We start from the raw sequence: 18,007 nt of genomic DNA on the forward strand, positions 1-18,007 counted from the left end.
GTGTAACAGGAGCAGAACAAGCACTTCTGGGACAAGGGGCTGGGAATTTGAGTAACAAGGGTGTACAGCAGGTGCCGAGGGAGGGGGGCTGGCACAGCCTGCCAGAGAGCAGTGTGGCATCCAGGTAGGCCATGGCACTGGCATCAGGCATCAAGAGGGTGGGAGTGGGTAATAGGAGGTCGACTCCCAGAAGTGGATCAGACCCCCCCCCCCCTCCATATCTGTCGCCGTCGGATCAAACCCTGCCCCGCAGGGCAGCGCCCCTGGGGGCGCAGCGGTCGCGGTGCAGGAGACGTGCACATAACAACGGGGCATGCATGATGGCGCATGCCCTTGAATCGACATCCTTGTTCTAGACTTGTCCCTGTCTCGCACTGCTGCGCCTCCAGCCACTGCCTCTGCCCCGGTCCGTTGTGGCGACCACAGCATCCTTGGACCCCCAACCCAGAGCGCACGGTCCTTGCAGAGCCGCCCCGAGCTCCATGGTCACACGATAGTGTCCTCCACTTCTTACGACCCGCGTCAGAGCCGGCCCCAGGATGAGCGGGCAGAAGAAGGGCAAGGACAGGGCGGAGCACTTCCGGGAGTACGTGACTGCCCTGAACCAGCAGTTTGTCAACTGGTGCACGGGGCAATGGGAGCGCAAGCCCAATCTGTTTTGGAGCAGTGGCATGCATGACTACCTGCGCCACACCGCCAAGATCCGTCGGGAGTTCCAGGACATCCTCACCGACCACACGGGTAGGGCGGGGTGCGGTGCATGGCGCATGGCGAGCCGCTGGACAGCGCCCCCCTGGAGGCCGCCGCAGCACTCACAGGGCTTGCTCCACCTCGCACCCATTCCCCCCCAGATGCCAACGGAACTCCCATCGGGTCGTCCCCCACCAACCTCATGGACGCCCGACCGGCCAAGTACGAACCCCAGCTCAGCCTCATGCCCATCTGCCACACCAAGACCATCCACTTCATTCGGCATGGCGAGGGCTTCCACAACATTGGCATCAACACCCCTGACTCCCACCTCACGCCGGTGGGGTGGAAGCAGGCCCACACCCTGGCGGTGCACATGGCCTCCAACCCTCCATGCAACAGTGTCCAGGTGCGCATGCAAAAATGGGCGCTGGAGGTTCATGTGTGGTTTGGGGGGGGGGGGGGGTACGTTGGGCATGCGTGGCTTCTCTGCCTGCGTGCTTCTCTGCCCGCACGCATGCGGGGGCCGACAGATCTCGCATGCGCCCACAGCTTTGACGAGAGCCCTGCGCAGATCAACAGTGACGCAGCTGGGGCATGGTCGCATGGTGTCCTGATACTCTGAACCCCGTCTCTGACCCTACCTGCCCCTGACCAGCTTTCTCTACATTTTGCGCGCCCCAACCACCCACCCACCCACCCCCCCAGCTGGTGGTGGTGTCGCCCATGATGCGAGCCCTGGAGACGGCGGCGGGCGTGTTTGGCTTGCCGCACCTCCCCCAGACCATTGCCCCGCCGCCCGACGAGGAGGACGGCATGGACTTAGGCGCCCCGCTGCCCGACCAGCTGCTCATGCGCGCCCAGACGGGGGAGCCCAACGTGCGCGCCGAGCACGCCGCGCTTTACCTCCCCCCCGGCGTCGCCTTCGTGGCGCACGAGCTCTGCCGCGAGCGCCTGGGCCCCAGCCACTGCGACCAGCGGCGGGCGGTGAGCGAGGCCGGCGCCGCCTTCCCGGGCGTCGACTTTTCGCTGATCGAGAGCGACGCCGACGAGCTCTGGTCGCCGGGCCTGGTGGAGGGCGAGGGCCAGGTGGTCAAGCGCGGCATGAAGTTCCTGCAGGTGGGCCGGCGGCGCGCCGCGCGGGTGTCTGGCTGCTGGTCGTGATGGTGGGGGGTGACGGGGCCGGGGCCACTGCAGTGTCCCAGCAAGGACGAGAGCGTGGCTTCGGCAGCGAGCTCGTGCCATCGTGGCCCCTTGGCGATCTGCAGGGACACGGGTGAATGGACGGATTCCTTCTCCGTCGTGTCGCCCAGCCATGCACTTGCCCCCTCTCCCTGTCGCACCACCATCCCCGGAGCCTCGGAGTCAGCGCCCGTGTCCCCCCTCTTCCTCGCACACAGTGGCTGATGACGCGGCCGGAGACCAACATTGCGGTGGTCACTCACTCCGCCTTCCTCTGGTTCACGCTCACCTGCTTCGGCAACGAGTATGCACGCCCCGTGCGCGAGAACCTGCAGCGCTGGTACGAGAACGCGGAGGCCCGGACACTGATCCTGAGCGACGCGGGCGGGGCCGCCGTGCCCGACGTCACCTGGTTCAAGGGCGGCGAGGCGGCGGCGGCCGGGACGGCCTGACCTGGGTGCCATGGGGCCTGGTGGAGTGCGGTGTTCGTGGTGCGACCCCGAGAGGTGCAGGCACTTGGCCACACGAGTCACCTCTGTACCCTCTGCAAGCTGCAACTGACGAGCATAACACAAGAAAGTACGAAACTCTGGGGGAAATGAAGGCAAGGCACAGGAATCCTGCTTGAGCAGGCAGGTGTACAGGGGCCTGGGCAGGGGCGGCGGGGTCCACCATGAAGTAGGAGGCAGCGCCTCGATCTGTTGGGGCGTGGACAATCAAATTCCAGGATGAAGCATGGTGCTGCAGGCCCGAGGCTATACTTTGGCGCTTGGGGGCTGTGAATGCCCAGCACCACGCAGGGCATCACTTCTGGGTGATGGGTGGGATGAGGAGCACCGGCTGCTTGCAGTGTGCGGCACAGAAAGTGGCCACCGAGCCAAGGAACATCGCCTCCCACGCGCTCTGGTTGTGCTTGGCCAGCACCAGCGGGCAGGCCTGGGAGTTTCAGAAAGAGGAGTTTGTGAGAGGGAGTGCCAGGTGCGCAGATGGCTATCCGGGTGTTTGTTTGCGAGGACATATGCCAGCAACCAATGGGCCTTCCCAGGTCGAACCCCTCGAGCATCGGCAAGCTCAACATGCGCACCCGCCAACCTGCACAACACCTCCTCCCGACCTGCAGCTCCTCGGCAGCTTTGGCGACGGCCCAGCCGACGTGGCGCGTGTTGCCCTCCCGCACGAGCACCACGCGCGCCGGGATGCCCGCCGCCGCGGCCCGGGACACAAACTGCTCCTCCAGGAAGGCCCGTGCTTCGGCCTCCAGAGCGGCTTCCAGCTCCGGGTCGGCCGTCTCCTCGTAGTAAATGGACCCGGGGGCAGGTGAGTCGTACACGTCGGGCACCACGTGCAGGATGACCAGCGAGGACTCGCCCTCGCGGTAGAGGTGGGAGATGGCCCAGTGGAGGGCCGACAGGGAGTCCTGCGTGGACACAGGGGGTGGCTGGGGTCAAGGGAGTGGCGTTCCCTGTTCTTGCCTGGTCCTCCCAGGATTTTTGCCGAGCAGGAATGACACACCAGGCCCTGGTCTGTTGAATGCTGTATGTTGATGCTTCCAGGATTGGCAGTGCTGCCACTCCTGCTGGCTGCTCGGTGAGTGGCCAGATTCAAGTTCTGACTATCCTTTCCATTCTATGCAGCTCGTGCTTACTTGCGTTGTGTCGACGGCGACCACAATGTTGCCTGGCTTGCACTTCCCAGGGCCAGCCGACTGCTCTGCAGCATGGACTGTGGTGGGACCCTGCCGTACACGATCGGGTCCCCACCCACCCGCTCCTCTTCGCTGGGAACCCCGGTCTACAGAGATCCTCGGGAATAGTACACGCCGATGCGGCGTATTGATGGGGTTGATGCTGCAGATCATGCCGATGCGGTCTTCAGGACACCGAACCCTGCCGACCGGGGTTTGACCTGGCACCGGCCATGCACGAGCACTGGGGGCGCTCCTTCGACAGAAACACGCGGTCGAGACTCCATGCATAGCCTTGGGCGAATGAGCAGCACGTCTGGGGGGGTGCTGGGCTCCATGGCCAAGATGAGAGCCCGCGACTCTGTCTCATGAGGCGCGCGCCATGTCGGAGAAATTTGCAAGACACCGGCACAGGCGATCAGAGACGTACTTTGCCGAGCAGTCTTATAATGTTGACCGACCAGTGCATGGAAGCCATTCAACACCACGCTCGTGAAGATTGACGTTGCACTTCCCGTGGTGGGTTCCTGTGGAGCCTGCTCCAATGGGAGACCGGCTGGGGCTGGCCCTGGATCTGGCATCCAGCACCCCCGATGGAGCTGCCAGCTCCGGGGTTGAGATTGTGGCCTTGCAGCCGATTGCGATCGTCGATCACCTGCTCACGGTGCGCCGGAATGGGTGTGCGAGGGGGCGGAGGGTTCTCCTGCAGTGCTGGAGTGCATGGCTGGCATCTCAAAAATCCTGGAACCAGAATCGACGCTCCCTTGGAGCATCCACTCGCCTGAGCATCCTCAGACCTGACCGTGCACACATCCACACCCCTGCCCCGCCAGGTCTCCGATGAGGGCTCCCTGCGCTCCCTGGGAGTGGACGACGAGCTGGGGGGCTCCCACCGCGTGACCCTGGAGGAGGTCCGCCGCATCCTGGCCGAGGCCGGCGAGTACTACAGCAGAGCCGGGGGCAGCGCTGCCAATACCACGCGAGGCCTGGCCGGCTTCGGCGTGCACGCCCGCCTGGTGGGTGGGTGTGAGTGGGTGTGCTGAGGTCTGTCTGCCACGAGATCCGTAGAATGTCCGCACAGTAGTATACATATTGAAGTTCCTTACAGGTCACAGATCCGGCCCCTTCTTGTCTCCACCACTCTCAGAAACCACTCCTTACCCCCCCCCTCCTCACACACACACAAACCCAAGTTCCCCGCCCTCTTCATCCCAGGTGGGCGCACGGGGCCAGGACGAGTGGGGCGTGCTGTTCAGCAGCAGCATGGGGCGCGCGGGCGTGGACGTCTCGCGCGTGCTGGCCAAGCCCGTGCCCACCGCGCGCTGCTGCATCCTCTCCGCCCCCGGCCAGCGCACGATGCGCACCGCCATCGCGGGGTCAGCGGCGCTGGACCCCGGCGAGCTGGACGCAGGGTCCTGTGCCGGCGCGGGCTGGCTCTTCGCCTCAGCATACGCGGCCTACATCCCGGGCATGCTGGACGCGGCGGTGCGCGCGGCGCAGGCCGCCGGCGCGCGCCTGGCGCTGGACCTGGCCTCCTTTGAGGTGGTGCGCGCCTTCCGCCCCACGCTGCGCGCGCTGCTGGAGTCGGGCGCGGTGGCGCTCTGCTTCGCCAACGAGGACGAGGCGTGCGAGGTGGTGGGCGAGCGCCGCGGCGCCGACGAGGGCGGGCCGCTGCGCGGCCTGGCATACCTCGCGGCGCACTGCGACACCGCGGTGGTCACGCTGGGCGAGCGGGGCTGCGTCGTGCGGTCGCGCGGCTCGGACGTCGTGCATGCCCAGCCCGCCTGCACCGGGGTCAGGGTCGTGGACGCCACGGGCGCGGGCGACCTCTTTGCCGCCGGGTTCCTGTACGGCACGCTGCGCGGCGCGGCGCTCCCCCGCTGCGCGGAGATCGGGTGCATGGCGGGGGGCGCGGTGGTGCAGACCCTGGGCGCGGAGATGACCAACGCCACCTGGGAGTGGCTGCACAGCAGGTGTGTATGTGTGTATGTGTGGGGGGGGGGGTACACATGGGGGGCCAGCATCGGGCCGGGGCTTGAAGAGGGGAGGGGGAAGTTATTGAGGGCAGATGACAATGTTCCCGCCGCCGTCATGCGGGCTCCCTATGAGGAGAGGGTGACAGTCCCGCGCAACATACCGGCAAGGGAATTATCAGGAGCATTCCGTGCCGGGACCCACCTCCTCTCGCACACATGTGCATGTTCGTACTGAATTCTAGATGCCTATGCTCCCCACCACTCACCCCATCACTCACCCTCTCCCCATCAATCCTCCCCCCACCCCCGCCCCTCCTTGGGAACCGCCTTCCGCCACCACCAACACAGGCTGCACGGTGAGCTGGCCGGCGCTGTGGTGCGCGATTCAGCGGCGGCGGTGCAGCAGGAGCTGCTGGCGTGCTACGCGCTCATCGAGCGCCTCGGGCGAGGCGTTGTGTACTACGGCTCGGCGCGCCTGCGCCGCGAGTCGCCGCACTGGCGGACCGCCGTGCAGCTGGGGGAGCAGGTGGCCCGGCTACTGGGGTCCACCACCTGGAGCGGAGGTGGGTCAGAGGAATGGGAGGGGAGGGGGGTGGGGCATTGAGGGGGATGCAGGCGCAAAGTGAGGGCTCTGGGACGTGCTGACCAAGATGCATCCCAAGGTTGGGCAAACACAGTCGCTGATGGTGCCCTTCTGGACAGACAGCATGGATCGAGCGCACAGTGTGTTAGAGTCAGCTGGCGAGATGCACCACATGTGTGCACCCACCACCGCCACCCCCGACGCAGGGGGCCCGGGCATGATGGAGGCGGCCACTGAGGGCGCGCTGGCTGCAGGGGGCACCGTGGGCGGTATCAAGATCAGCCGGGAGGCAGGCACCTCCGTCCGCACCGCCGCCTCCTACCTGCCCGCCGACGCCCAGGTCTACTGCCGCTTCTTGGCCCCGCGCAAGGTCGCGCTGGTGGACTGCGCGGTGCGCCCCGGCGAGGCGGACCGCACCGCCTACGTCTTCCTGCCGGGCGGCCTGGGCACCATGGACGAGCTGTTCGAGCTGCTCACGCTCGCGCAGCTGGGCAAGCTGGGGTCCAAGCACCCTGTGCCCATCATTCTGTGCAAGTGGGTTTGGGATGTATGAGAGAGGAGTGGCCTGCCAGTGGGATTGGGGAGCATGGTGTTCCTGATAGAGGCCCCGAGCACCCTGTTGATCTCGAGCTGGTATCTGCATGGGCCACCAGCCCTGTCGGCCGCCTTGACGCTCACAGACTGACTGACACCCACCCATCCAAGTTCCTCCGCCCTCCTCTCCCCCCCACCCCACCCCAGCTACGACGGCTTCTACACGCCGCTCATGGCCTGGCTCAAGGCGTGCGACGGCAGCGGGGTGCTGAAGGCCGCTGAGCTGGGCGCGCTGCTCGTCGCCGACGACAACGCGGGCGTCCTGGATGCCCTGGCGCAGCACTACGGCCTGCCACGAGCGCCGGGGGCGCACGCTTCTGTGCGCGCCGCGGCGGAGTGGATGCAGGACGCCTGACGTTGGGTTTATGGGCGATGTCGTGACGCGCTCCTTGGGAGAATCGCCTGGGGTTTGGTTGCGGGGACTGCTGCACGAGAGGACTCAAGGATTGCAGCTGGTGGGCTGTGGGTTGGACCTTGCAGTGCACTCTTGCCTGGGTGCCTTTCACAGACTGGTCACGTGCCGGTATGGAGGCTAGCATTGCAGTGCACAGAAAATAAACTCAGGGGTCGCGAGGTTGTTGGAGCAAACTGGTCACGCAGAGGGCGCATACTGGGGATCAGCGAAAGTCATGCAGGCCGGGGTGCGCTGTGAGTGCAGATTTCCAGGGAGGCACCTTGCCCAGCACGCCGCCGCCGCGCATCCCACTCACGCCAGCACGAAGAGGCTGTGCCACCAGCCCGCCGCCAGGGCCGTCACCCGCCTGCCGGCCGGGCTGGCGACGGCAGTGGGCGCCAGGCTGTCCTCGTAGCGCCCCGTCCCCGTGGCCCCAAACGCGCCGTGTCCGGCGGCAAGGGCGCAGCCCGTCCGGGTCAGCAGGAGGGAGTGCCGTGCGCCGGCGCTGATGCTGGCCACGGGCACCGTCACCGCCTCCAGCAGTTTGGGCTGCAGGAGATTGCCAGGCCAGTGGAGGGTTGGCGACGGGAGTGCGGTGGCTGGGGCGGCGAGGGACGGGTATGCGGTGCACAGGCAGTACTGAAAAACATCGCTCTGGTCTTGCGGCATGGCTGACGCAGATCACAGGCAAGCGAGGGCCATGATCCCTGCACTATTTTTGTTGGCAGTCGAAAATCCTAGGCAGGCTCCGAAACCGTGCGCTAGGCGTCACCATTGGCAAGTCCGCTGCATCTGCACCCCCCAAAGACCCCTGTCGACTTGCCTGGAGCGAGGTCTGGGTGGTGCCGTCGCCCAGCTGGCCGTCGCCGTTCAGGCCCCAGGCATACACGTCCCCGTCCTGGGTGAGGGCCAGGGAGTGGGCCTGGCCCCCCGCCACGGAGTCGACCACCAGCGGCCCCAGCGCGGCCACAAGGTGGGGACTGCTCACCGCCGGGGTCGCCTCCCCCGTGCCCGCCTGGCCATGCAGCGACCAGCCCCAGCCCAGGACCTGACCCTGGCGGGTCACGGCCAGGCTGTGTCGTGCCCCGGCGGCCACCGCCGTGATGGGCTCGGGCCGGCTGGACCCCGGGCCCAGCACCAGGGCGGGGGCCTCCGGGCCGCGGGCATCTGTGCGGCCCGTGCCCAGCTGGCCCTCCCGGTTGAGGCCAAAGGCGTACAGGGAGCCGGCCCGGGTCAGGATCAAGCTGTGGTGCTCCCCTGCGGCCAGGGCAGCCACCGGGTGCGGTGTGTGGATGGAGGCCAGGTGCAGACCCCGGACACCCTGCGGGGTGTAGGAGGGCCCAAACACGTGGGTCTCCTCGCCGGTGGCCACCAGGACATGGTCGAACCCTGCCGCTGCTGTGGTAACACCGTCACCGAGGACCTGGTCCAGGGCGCTCGGATCGGCTCCATCCTCCGCCGAGCCTGGGGATCGTTGAGGTGAGAGGGGCATGATGGGGTAGGGCGGGTAATATAAGCGGCAAAGTGCTCCGGACACGACCACCACCGTGCCGGTCCCGCACCCTGTTTGTCCAGCAGCGTGGCAGCGTTCACGCCCCACACGAAGAGAGAGCCGCCTGCATTGGAGGCCAAGCCGAAGCCCCAGCCCCCTGGGTACGCCTTGACCAGATCGGCATGTGGAAGGGCGAGCGGGGTGGGGGAAGTGATCTCGGCACTGTTGGCCGGATCAACCCTACCGCTGGCGATGAATCCAGTCTGCAGGATCGCCATGGTGAGATGTTGTTGAGTATCTACGCCCTCGATAGTCAGGGGATGGCATCAATCGCAGGTCTTACTCGCTCGGTGGAGCAGAGGGAGTGGATGCTCCGCGTGCTCGCCTTTCCTCCGTACCCTTTATGGTCGTGGCCTCTTAAAGTGCCCAAGCCCAAGAAATCTCAGGACAATGGGCGCACCAGATGGCTGTGGCATGGAGAATTCCTCCAGAAGTTCATGCAAGCATTACCTTACCCATGACACGATCGAATCCTGCATGCGGGTCCAGTCACTGTGTCAAGACAGGATTCTCTGTGTCTGCATCACAGGTTACAGGCCAGGGTCCTTGGGTTGGAAACAGCCACTGCAGGCGCCAAAGAGGCCTGGCATCCCTGCCCATCAGGTCCAATGTCCACCAGGCCCCGACCTGGCACGCGTTCCACGCCAATGCACGTGCTGCTGTCAGTGACAAGCTGCGCCGCGCTCACTTCTCCTTGCTCTTCTCGGCCGTGGCCGGCGCCTCGGGCTCGGCGCGCTCGATCGCCGCCTTTGCGCCTTCCACCTTGCCCGCATCCTGAAGTGGTTTGGTAGTCGAGATGATATTGTTGAGATTGCCTTCAGTACATCCATTCTCATCCTACGCAATAGGACCAGGCGAAGCAGGCAACTGCCGACCGCTCATCATCCGTCATAACTCCCACCCCGCAGCCCAACTTCTAGGGTGCTTCCCCATCAAACGTCCCTCCCTCAAGCCACATGCATGCACACACACACACAACATCAAATGCCGGAAAAACACACCAGCCTCTCTTGGTGTTCACACCCTACCAGGTACACACAACCTGCTCCATAGCCCTCTGGCTCCCCCCCCCCCCCTCCTTCTAATCCCCCCCCCTCCCCCCCCCAACCTTGCTGGAGGCGGCCTCGGCGGCGACCCGCGCCTCCTTGTTCTCCAGCAAGCTGTGCAGCGCAATCACCGCTCGCACCAGGGACGCGACGTAGACGCTGAGCAGCGCGTCGTTGACCTGGCCGGAGAGGCCGCGGGCCAGGCTGCCGCCGCCCAGGCTGGGCAGCAGCGTGAGCACATCCTGCAGGCCGGCCAGGATGTCGTGGTGCAGGGGCAGGCGCCCCTCCACCACCGCGGCCAGGTATTGCTGCACCTCCGCCAGCCGCGCCGCTAGCGTGCGCAGGCCCGTCACCATGCCGTCGACGCGGGAGGAAAGCGTGGAGGCCGTCGCATCGCGCACGTCGCGCAGCAGGTGCTCCACGCCTGGGCGGGGACGAGAGGGAGGGAGGGACTCGGGAGTGCGAGGGGTAGGACTGACGGGGCAAAGGGAGCTGGGCAGCGTTGCAGGGTGTGGAGGGGGCTTGATCACAGATGGCCAGGGCAGGGGTGCATTGGAGCAGGGGGGGTGGATGAGATGTTCCAGCTCCAATTGCGTCCGTGGCAGGGCGCCAGCCTGAGAGTTCGGAGGCCTTCCAAGGGGCCCCCCCACACACATATACACTTGCGGGCCGGGCCTCAACAGCTAAGCCTTCCAGCGGCCCTTTGCACCTCCTGCATCACCGACCATACCCCCCCCCCCCCCCTCAAGCAGACATCTTACCAATCTCTTCGGCGTCCGTGGCTCCAACCTCAGTGGGCAGGTTGACAAACACCCGGCGGCTCTTCTGCGTGCCATCCTCCCGAACCTCCTCCACGCTCTCGTAGGCATGCACGGGCAGGCCCATGGCCTTGGGCTGGAAAGGGGGAGCATGAGGGGGTGGGGTTGAGTGTGAGGAGGCATATTCAGGAGGATTGTGTACCTGCTCTTGCCTGGTGCACCCTACCACCTCGATCTGTGGGAGCAGGCCCGGCCCCCTGTTCTTGGTGACCCAAGCTTGTCATCTGGAGCAGCGTGAAGCCAGCAGCGACATGCGCAGATCCAGAACGCTGCCCCGCACCTGCACTTCCGTGATGACGAGCACCGGGTTGTCGCAGTACGACGCAAAGAGGGCGTGGATGTCCAGGTCAGACTCGCGCAGCCTGGGGCCGGTGTGGTACCAGCCAATGATGCGCTCACGCGCTGCGCAGGAGGGGCATGGGGCGCTGAGCTGCGGGCGCAGTCTGGGGTGCGAGGCAGCGCGGATGCATGGCGTGCACACCATGCTCAGACGCTCTCCACACAACATGCACACTCTGAGAACAAACACACACCCATCCCTGGTGCCCACCCCTCGACGCACCATTGACCTTCTTGAACATGCGGAACATGTTTTCCAGGTAGTTGTGATCCAGAAACCAGATGGAGGGATCCCGCTCATCCTCCTCAAAGGGCACTGTGGCCGGGAAGGGCAGGGCACAGGCTCACGTCAGTGACCTGCACCCCATCTCTGCAGGGTATCTGGACCACTCCCGAGCCTTGCCTCACCTGCAAAGCTGTTGGTAGCATCTATCCGGCCCTTGTATTTCTCGCCCAGCAGCACGCCCACCACCCGCTTCTTGGTGTCCTTGGCCACTCGGTTGTAGTGATCCACAACGGACAGGAGGACGAGCGGGTGGATCACCACCTGGTCCGCCTGAGTAGCCACCATGTCAGGCCAAGTTTGGGCCCGATGAAGCGTGGCCTGGGGGGCCGTACAACCGGCCGATGAATCGGTCACCCTCCGATCACTTCACTGTGCAGGGGCTCAAGGATGCGGTATCCAGAGTGCAGATCAGATGGGCTGGTGCATGCCCCACGCCAGGTGATGGACTGATGAATCGATCCTGCTCACCACTGCCTGTTCCCTGTGGAAGCCTCCGCGCGCCCTCAATTCGCCAGTGATGCACCCCCACTCCGGCAGGGGTGGCCGACATGTTTTGACCCTGTACCACATTTGTTACTGAGCCCCAACTTCGCGCGTAAGCCTGCCTGGGTGCCCGATTCACCCCTTGGTTCCAGTTCCAGAGTACCTAACCCTGCTGTTTGATTGGATATCTGGCCGGTCCGCGCCTGGAGAACGTTTGTCGGGGGGCCACCACACCACTATCATGGCCCTGCTGGCTCTGGCCACCCGCACAGGCCTCCGGCGATTGGTGAGCGGGGTGAACCCTGCGTGTACGGGCGATGTGCAACAATTTCTGCTCCCAGCGAGCGCGGTGTCAACCTCACTGCCTCCACCTCTGCAGATGCCGGAGGTTCGGGCCCTGGCCCAGGGAGCGCACCTGCGATTCTTCGCGGAGGCTGCCGCCCAGCGTGAGTGATGCCCTTTATAAACTTTGCTTGGATGCAAGTGGTACTTGACATCAGAAACTTCGGACGCACAACCAACAGCACGCCTTCTCCGTCCGCCCCCACAGAGAGGGAGGAGGACCCCATCCTGACCCTGTTCCGGGAGAACCAGCGGCAATTCCGGGAGTTCCTCAAGGGACTCCAGGTACCACTTGGGGGGAGGGGTAGAGTCATGGTTTGGGTGTGGCATCTTTGCACGCAGGTCATGCGTGCTTGCCCCTGTGAACCACGGAGGTGCACCAGTTGACTGCCACTCACCCCGACTTCACACCAACCCCACCCCTCACCCTCCCCCCTCATGCAGGGCATCCCCTTCCCCCTGTCTGGTGAGAAGACCGCGGTGGCGCAGTACAAGGACCGCGTGGAGGCGCTGCGCTCCGAGGTCGGCGCCCGCACCGTGGAAGACGCGGTGCGCGAAGAGCTGGCAGCGGCCGCCGCGCGCCAGCCCGCCTCGCTGGCGGAGCTGACGGCGGCGCTCAGCGCCTCCTCCGACCCCGCCGCCGTTGCCGCGCACGATGCGCTGGTGGCCTGGGCCCAGGACGTGTCGGACTGGCTGGAGGACTTTGAGGACCGGCGCGGCGACGACCTGCCCGACGCGGCGGCCACCGCCGCGGTGGAGGCCGAGCTGGCCTCGGGCCGCCTGCTCTCCGGCCCCGACGCCCGCTCCGACGTGCACCCCGCCGAGTCCGAGTTCTGGACCAAGGCTGCGGAGTGGGAGGCCGGGCTGGAGCGCGTAGGCGCGCTGCTGGCCGCCCTGCCGGAGGTGCCCATCACCGACGCGCGCGTGGCGGAGTTGGTGACCGGCGAGTACCAGGCCCTGGTGGACCAGGCGCGCACCGTGGTGGCCGACGAGCTGGCCAAGGCCGACGACCTCACCGGCGCAGGCACCGGCGGGCTGCCGGAGGAGATCAAGCCCAAGCTGGCTTGATGCTGGGGGTGATGGTGGAAGAGGGTCGGTGGGTGGATCGCCGAGGCTGGCATGCAGGCGCGCGTCGGTCTTGTGCGTGGTCTAAATCCTGGTGCTCACGGTACACTGAGGCATGCTGCTTCGGAGCGCGCGTCGAGTGGTCCTGTGCCTGCCTTCTGCTACGGCCCAGGCGTGTGCGCCCTGAATGTGATCACATGCGCAGTCGGGGCAGAGGTTGAAAGGGGTGCAGGGGAGGAGAAAACGAAGGCACAGGAGGACTTGGGGGACACGTCATGGGACTGAGCCAGCGGATGCAGTGCCAGCACCCTGACTCGGAGAGCAGCACGGGAAGGCCCTGGGCAACCAGGGCGTCGTAGTGTTGAGCTGAGACGCTTGCCCGCTCCTCGAGGCGGCTGCGTCGTCAGTAGTCGTCGTCCTCGGGCCCCCTGGCGGCCAGGCGGGGGTGCAACTGGTCCCCGCCCTCCGTGCCGGGCATGCCGCCGCTGAGCATGCTCAGCATCTGCTGCCGGGCGCTCAGCTCGCCACGCAGCACCGTGCCGTACCCGCCCCGCCCGGAGTCGTAGTCCATGCGGTACTCGTCCCGCACCTGGGAAGAGGGGCCAGGTGAGGAGGGGAGTGGGAAATGGGTAGTAGGTGTGGGACAGTCGCCGAGGCGTGTGACAACTTTGCATGCACCGCCACATATGTGCAGGGGCCCCCTACCATGTGCGGCCCCAGGGACCCTCTGCCCTCACCGACCCTGCCATCGACGTGGCATGCACGCACCTGCCCCCCGCTGCGCCCCCGGCCAAACTGACGGCCGTCCCGGAAGCCCCAGTCAAAGTCGATGCGGATGGGCCGGTCGTCCAGCATGGTCCCGTTCAGGTACTTGATGCAGTCCTCCGCGTCGGCGCGGATGTAGTAGATGACGAAGCAGAAGCCGCAGGGGGTCATCTTCTGACGGTCCAGGCCCATGATGATGCGCTTGATGTCCCCCGTCTTGCTGAAAACCTGGGCATGGGCATGGGGGTGCAGGGAGCAAAGGGTGCGAGGCTGAATGGGAGAGAGGGCTGGGCCACTCCCCGTCTAGGAGTCCGTAGAGGTGTTCAAGATGCAACGTGTGTCAGAGGCAACCCGATTCTGGAGTCGCTCTTCCAATTGAAGCTGTGTGCCCGTGTTTGTGCCGTGATACCCTCCCCACACACCTCGTATATTTGCTCCTCGGTGGTGAAGAACGACAGGTTACCGACGTACACCGTGGTGCTTTGGCGCAGCACCTCCTCAAACTCCTCCTGAGTGCCGTTGAAGCGGCGATCCCGGTACTGGGCCTGGGGTGGGTGCAGACGCTTGAGAAGGTCCGCCATCCCGAGCCCAGGCCTGGGAGCCGCCCTCTATTTGTACTGCTTTCAACACTGATATATATGCAGTCGCTACGTGATTATGTTCAGGTGTCGAGAAGTAGATTTTGATGGCCGATTGTTAAACGGGATGTACTTTGTGACGGGCCGGGTGAAGTGCCGTCGAGCGTCGCCTTGAGATGGCGCGCTCAGAGATTATGATACCACCAGCCCTTCTCATTACTTCACCAACTGAAACCACTTCATGTTACTCCTGAATACTTAATTGCGTCGAAGTGAAGGGCTCTCACCGGCCCTTAGTGTAATTGGGAATGGAAAGGCCAGCCTCGGCGATTGCACATGTCACGACCGCTCTGTGTTCAACATGGGGCTGTATGTTTCCGGGGATCAAAGCGATCCGGGTTTCAGAGAAAATATAGCGAGGCCGGAATTCGCTGATTGTGGCACCTGGAACACTGACACATTATTGCTTTGCAATCCTGCAGGCATACAGCCAGCATCTTCAAATCTTCAGAGTCCCCACCTCACGCGGTTGAACAATGCTGATAGATGCATTAAGGCAGCGATCCAGTGCACAGGGCAAGTTCCTTGGAGGCTCCGTGTCCCGGTTTAAAAGTGAAGAAGTTACACGTCTCCACGTCTGTGCCGCCTGGAGGGGGGCGCGCTCGATTGAAATGTTGCACTCGATCGACGTACTCCTCGAGCTCCATGGCTAAGGACCCGAGAATGTGACTGTATTGTTTGCATTCCTGTGCTTATCGATACAAGGAGCTCTCCTAGGGCACCGGATCCCCTCGCCCCACCCAGCTCCGGCGACATGGTGGCCACGAGCGTGGCCAACCTGGCCGCGCTGCCCCTTCCCACCCTGATCGGGGGCATCCTGGTCGTGGCTCTGGCTGCCGCGGTTTTCGTGAGGGCTACCGCAAACCTGCGCCGCGGGAACTCCCCCCCCGTGGAGGAGGGCGTGCCCTTTGTCGGTGGCCTGCTCAAGTTCAGCAAGGTGCGTCCGTGATCTCGCCCCTCCCGCGGCGTTTGGGATGTTGTCAGTGTCGTGTGCAGGATGTGCCGTGCGCCGGGCTGCATGCATGCAGCGTGCTGGATTGCCCCGGCTCCCCTGACGTGCATCCCCACCCCAGCAGCGAGCTGGTTCCCCTCCTCACTCCTGCTTTTCCTGCCTCCTTGACACATGCAACCCCTTCCCCCCCCTCCCAGGGCCCCTGGCACCTGATGAAGAGCATGCACTCCAAGTATGGCGAGGTGTTCACCGTCCCCCTGGCGCACAAGCGCATGACCTTCCTGCTGGGCCCCCACGCCTCGCCCCACTTCTTCAACGCCACAGACGAGCGCATGAGCCAGACGGAGGTGTACAGCTTCAATGTCCCCACCTTTGGCGAGGGCGTGGTGTTCGATGTGGACCAGCGCGTGCGCTCCGAGCAGTTCCGCTTCGTGGCCGATGCGCTGCGCAGCTCCAAGCTGAAGACCTACGTCCCCGCCTTCCGGCAGGAGGCGGAGGACTTCTTCGCCGCCTGGGGCGACACCGGCGTGGTCAACCTGGCCGAGGTGTTCGGGGAGCTCATCATCCTCACCGCCTCCCGCACCCTGATGGGGCGGGAAGTGCGCGAGTCCATGTTCAAGCGCGTGGCCGACCTCTTCCACGACCTGGACGACGGCATGCGGCCCCTCTCCGTCCTCTTCCCCTACCTGCCCACCGCCTACCACCGCAAGCGCGACGCGGCGCGCGCCGCGCTCTCCGACATCTTCAAGTCCATCATCGCCGCGCGCAGGGCCAGCGGCGTCTCCGAGGACGACGTCCTCCAGGTGCAGCAGGCTCATGGGCCTGGGGAGGGTGGGTCCAGATGCCCGTGCGCAAGGGGCAGGCGGTGGTCACTCGAGGAGGGGCACGGAAGACATCCCGGAGGCCTACCGGGGGCTTTGATCCCTCACCACGCAGGGCTCCAGACTCCAACTCCAGGAGCTGGGTCTCAGTGCCCCGCCATGCCCGCCTGCCTGCACTGGCCACACTCACCAGCAGCAGGGCCACACAATGATTCTCAGGCAGGGTTGATCCCCCCTCATGCTAACAACCCCCCCCTGCCCCTCCCCTCTCCCATCCAAAGGCCTTGATTGACTCCCGGTACAAGAAGGTGTACGACGGGCGTGCGACGACGGATCAGGAGATCGTGGGCCTGCTCATCGCCCTCCTGTTTGCGGGGCAGCACACCTCCTCCATCACATCCACCTGGACGGGGTTGTACATGATGGCGGGCGACCAGAAGTACTACAAGGTGCGGGCAGGTGGCAGGGTGCTGGGGGAGTGGAATGGAGGGTCGGACCCTCAGCGTGTTGCAGGGCAGGCCTGAGGGCACGCACTGCTCACCAGCCATTTCCCGAGCCCAGTGTGTGCGTGGAACTTTGTTGGCCGCCACCGCTCACAACCCTCGCCTGGCCCCAGCCTCGGACCCCCATTCCCCCTTGCGCACCATCCAACAGGCGGCGGAGGAGGAGCAGCGGCGTGTGATCGCGGAGCACGGCACCGACATCACCTTTGACGTGCTGAACGAGCTGGACACCCTGCACAACTGCATCCAGGAGGCACTGCGCCTGCAGCCGCCCCTGGTCCTGCTCATGCGCTACGCCAAGGAGCCGTTCGAGGTGACCACCTCCGACGGCCGCTCCTACGTCGTGCCAAAGGTGCGCTGGCTTTGGGCCAGAGGTGTTGCAGCCTCGGGCAGATCGCGATGGCCAAGCCAGGAGCCAGCGGCAGTTCAGAGGGTGACTCATCCCCCCGTCCTATGCCCCTCGCAACCCCGTGCTCCGCCACACATCGCACGCTCCCTCCCCTTTCTCTGCGCCTCCACAGGGGGACATTGTGGCCACCTCCCCTAGCTTCAGCCACCGTCTGAAGCACGTGTTCAAGGACGCCGACAGCTTCCAACCAGAGCGATTCAGAGGTCCGGATTCCTTCGTGGGGGGGTCTTATTCAGCCGTCCTGTGCCGATGTTTGATGAGGGGAGAAGCATTCGCAGGGCGTGGTCTGGCAGAAGGGACCTCCAGCTGTGCATCCCCCTGGATCTGTCCTCATGCCGTCTGCCTGGCCTTTGCCATGCACGCCGCAAGCCCACTCCCTCCCAACACACCCCACCCCTGCAGCGCCGCGCGAGGAGGACAAGGCCGCCCCCTTCTCCTACATAGGGTTCGGCGGGGGCAGGCATGGCTGCATGGGCTCCCAGTTCGCTTACCTCCAGATCAAGACCATCTGGTCCGTCCTGCTGCGGAACTTCACCTTTGAGCTGGTGGACGAGTTCCCGGAGCCCGACTGGGACTCCATGGTCATCGGCCCCAAGCCCACCAGGGTGCGATACACGCGCAGGAGATTGTAGGGCGGGCGAGGGGCCGCCGAACCCGGGCTGCAAATGCCCCTGTCGTGTCTGCACATGCTCTGTGCCGACCTGATGACTGGTGGGGGCCCAGATGTGGCGTTTGATGTGCTGTCAATCTGGGCACCCATGGGAGCACGTGACCCCAACCGGGAACGGAATCGCAAAAGATAAGCTGCTGCGACGCGGAAGGCACCCCGGTCCTGATGAGCGTCATGGCATAGCTGTCGAGTCCAGGACCGTATCCTAGGTACCC

General features: G+C 65.1%; 8 protein-coding genes across 8 annotated transcripts; 4 read left to right on the forward strand and 4 right to left on the reverse strand.

The window, feature by feature from the left end:
• Nucleotides 1-539: 539 nt before the first annotated feature.
• Nucleotides 540-2,324, forward strand: F751_0868 (hypothetical protein; the record flags this gene model as incomplete). The annotated part of the gene is made up of 4 exons (XM_011399921.1): nucleotides 540-741; nucleotides 852-1,099; nucleotides 1,435-1,809; nucleotides 2,091-2,324. The coding sequence occupies 4 exons, from the start codon at nucleotides 540-542 to the stop codon at nucleotides 2,322-2,324; spliced, it is 1,059 nt and encodes a 352-aa protein (XP_011398223.1).
• Nucleotides 2,325-2,676: 352 nt separating this feature from the next.
• On the reverse strand, nucleotides 2,677-3,791 carry F751_0869 (hypothetical protein; the record flags this gene model as incomplete). Its single annotated transcript, XM_011399922.1, has 3 exons — nucleotides 2,677-2,808; nucleotides 2,987-3,289; nucleotides 3,753-3,791. 3 exons carry the CDS (start codon nucleotides 3,789-3,791, stop codon nucleotides 2,677-2,679), a joined length of 474 nt encoding a protein of 157 aa, XP_011398224.1.
• A 309-nt stretch (nucleotides 3,792-4,100) lies between these two features.
• On the forward strand, nucleotides 4,101-7,064 carry F751_0870 (putative sugar kinase; the record flags this gene model as incomplete). Its single annotated transcript, XM_011399923.1, has 6 exons — nucleotides 4,101-4,220; nucleotides 4,390-4,572; nucleotides 4,772-5,529; nucleotides 5,881-6,095; nucleotides 6,322-6,649; nucleotides 6,857-7,064. The coding sequence occupies 6 exons, from the start codon at nucleotides 4,101-4,103 to the stop codon at nucleotides 7,062-7,064; spliced, it is 1,812 nt and encodes a 603-aa protein (XP_011398225.1).
• A 351-nt stretch (nucleotides 7,065-7,415) lies between these two features.
• F751_0871 (E3 ISG15-protein ligase HERC5) lies at nucleotides 7,416-8,873 on the reverse strand (the record flags this gene model as incomplete). The annotated part of the gene is made up of 3 exons (XM_011399924.1): nucleotides 7,416-7,652; nucleotides 7,876-8,567; nucleotides 8,666-8,873. 3 exons carry the CDS (start codon nucleotides 8,871-8,873, stop codon nucleotides 7,416-7,418), a joined length of 1,137 nt encoding a protein of 378 aa, XP_011398226.1.
• Nucleotides 8,874-9,339: 466 nt separating this feature from the next.
• Nucleotides 9,340-11,429, reverse strand: F751_0872 (26S proteasome non-ATPase regulatory subunit 7-like protein A; the record flags this gene model as incomplete). The annotated part of the gene is made up of 6 exons (XM_011399925.1): nucleotides 9,340-9,429; nucleotides 9,791-10,125; nucleotides 10,463-10,595; nucleotides 10,800-10,921; nucleotides 11,082-11,174; nucleotides 11,267-11,429. The coding sequence occupies 6 exons, from the start codon at nucleotides 11,427-11,429 to the stop codon at nucleotides 9,340-9,342; spliced, it is 936 nt and encodes a 311-aa protein (XP_011398227.1).
• A 439-nt stretch (nucleotides 11,430-11,868) lies between these two features.
• On the forward strand, nucleotides 11,869-13,037 carry F751_0873 (hypothetical protein; the record flags this gene model as incomplete). Its single annotated transcript, XM_011399926.1, has 4 exons — nucleotides 11,869-11,913; nucleotides 12,007-12,073; nucleotides 12,178-12,254; nucleotides 12,414-13,037. The coding sequence occupies 4 exons, from the start codon at nucleotides 11,869-11,871 to the stop codon at nucleotides 13,035-13,037; spliced, it is 813 nt and encodes a 270-aa protein (XP_011398228.1).
• Nucleotides 13,038-13,437: 400 nt separating this feature from the next.
• On the reverse strand, nucleotides 13,438-14,380 carry F751_0874 (Nuclear cap-binding protein subunit 2; the record flags this gene model as incomplete). Its single annotated transcript, XM_011399927.1, has 3 exons — nucleotides 13,438-13,623; nucleotides 13,803-14,027; nucleotides 14,222-14,380. 3 exons carry the CDS (start codon nucleotides 14,378-14,380, stop codon nucleotides 13,438-13,440), a joined length of 570 nt encoding a protein of 189 aa, XP_011398229.1.
• An 811-nt stretch (nucleotides 14,381-15,191) lies between these two features.
• Nucleotides 15,192-17,754, forward strand: F751_0875 (Obtusifoliol 14-alpha demethylase; the record flags this gene model as incomplete). The annotated part of the gene is made up of 6 exons (XM_011399928.1): nucleotides 15,192-15,374; nucleotides 15,587-16,192; nucleotides 16,492-16,659; nucleotides 16,865-17,065; nucleotides 17,235-17,325; nucleotides 17,525-17,754. 6 exons carry the CDS (start codon nucleotides 15,192-15,194, stop codon nucleotides 17,752-17,754), a joined length of 1,479 nt encoding a protein of 492 aa, XP_011398230.1.
• Nucleotides 17,755-18,007: the final 253 nt, after the last annotated feature.

The sequence above is a fragment of the Auxenochlorella protothecoides genome, assembly GCF_000733215.1.
Source record: "Auxenochlorella protothecoides strain 0710 unplaced genomic scaffold scaffold118, whole genome shotgun sequence".
In the NCBI taxonomy this organism is placed as follows: Eukaryota; Viridiplantae; Chlorophyta; class Trebouxiophyceae; order Chlorellales; family Chlorellaceae; genus Auxenochlorella; species Auxenochlorella protothecoides.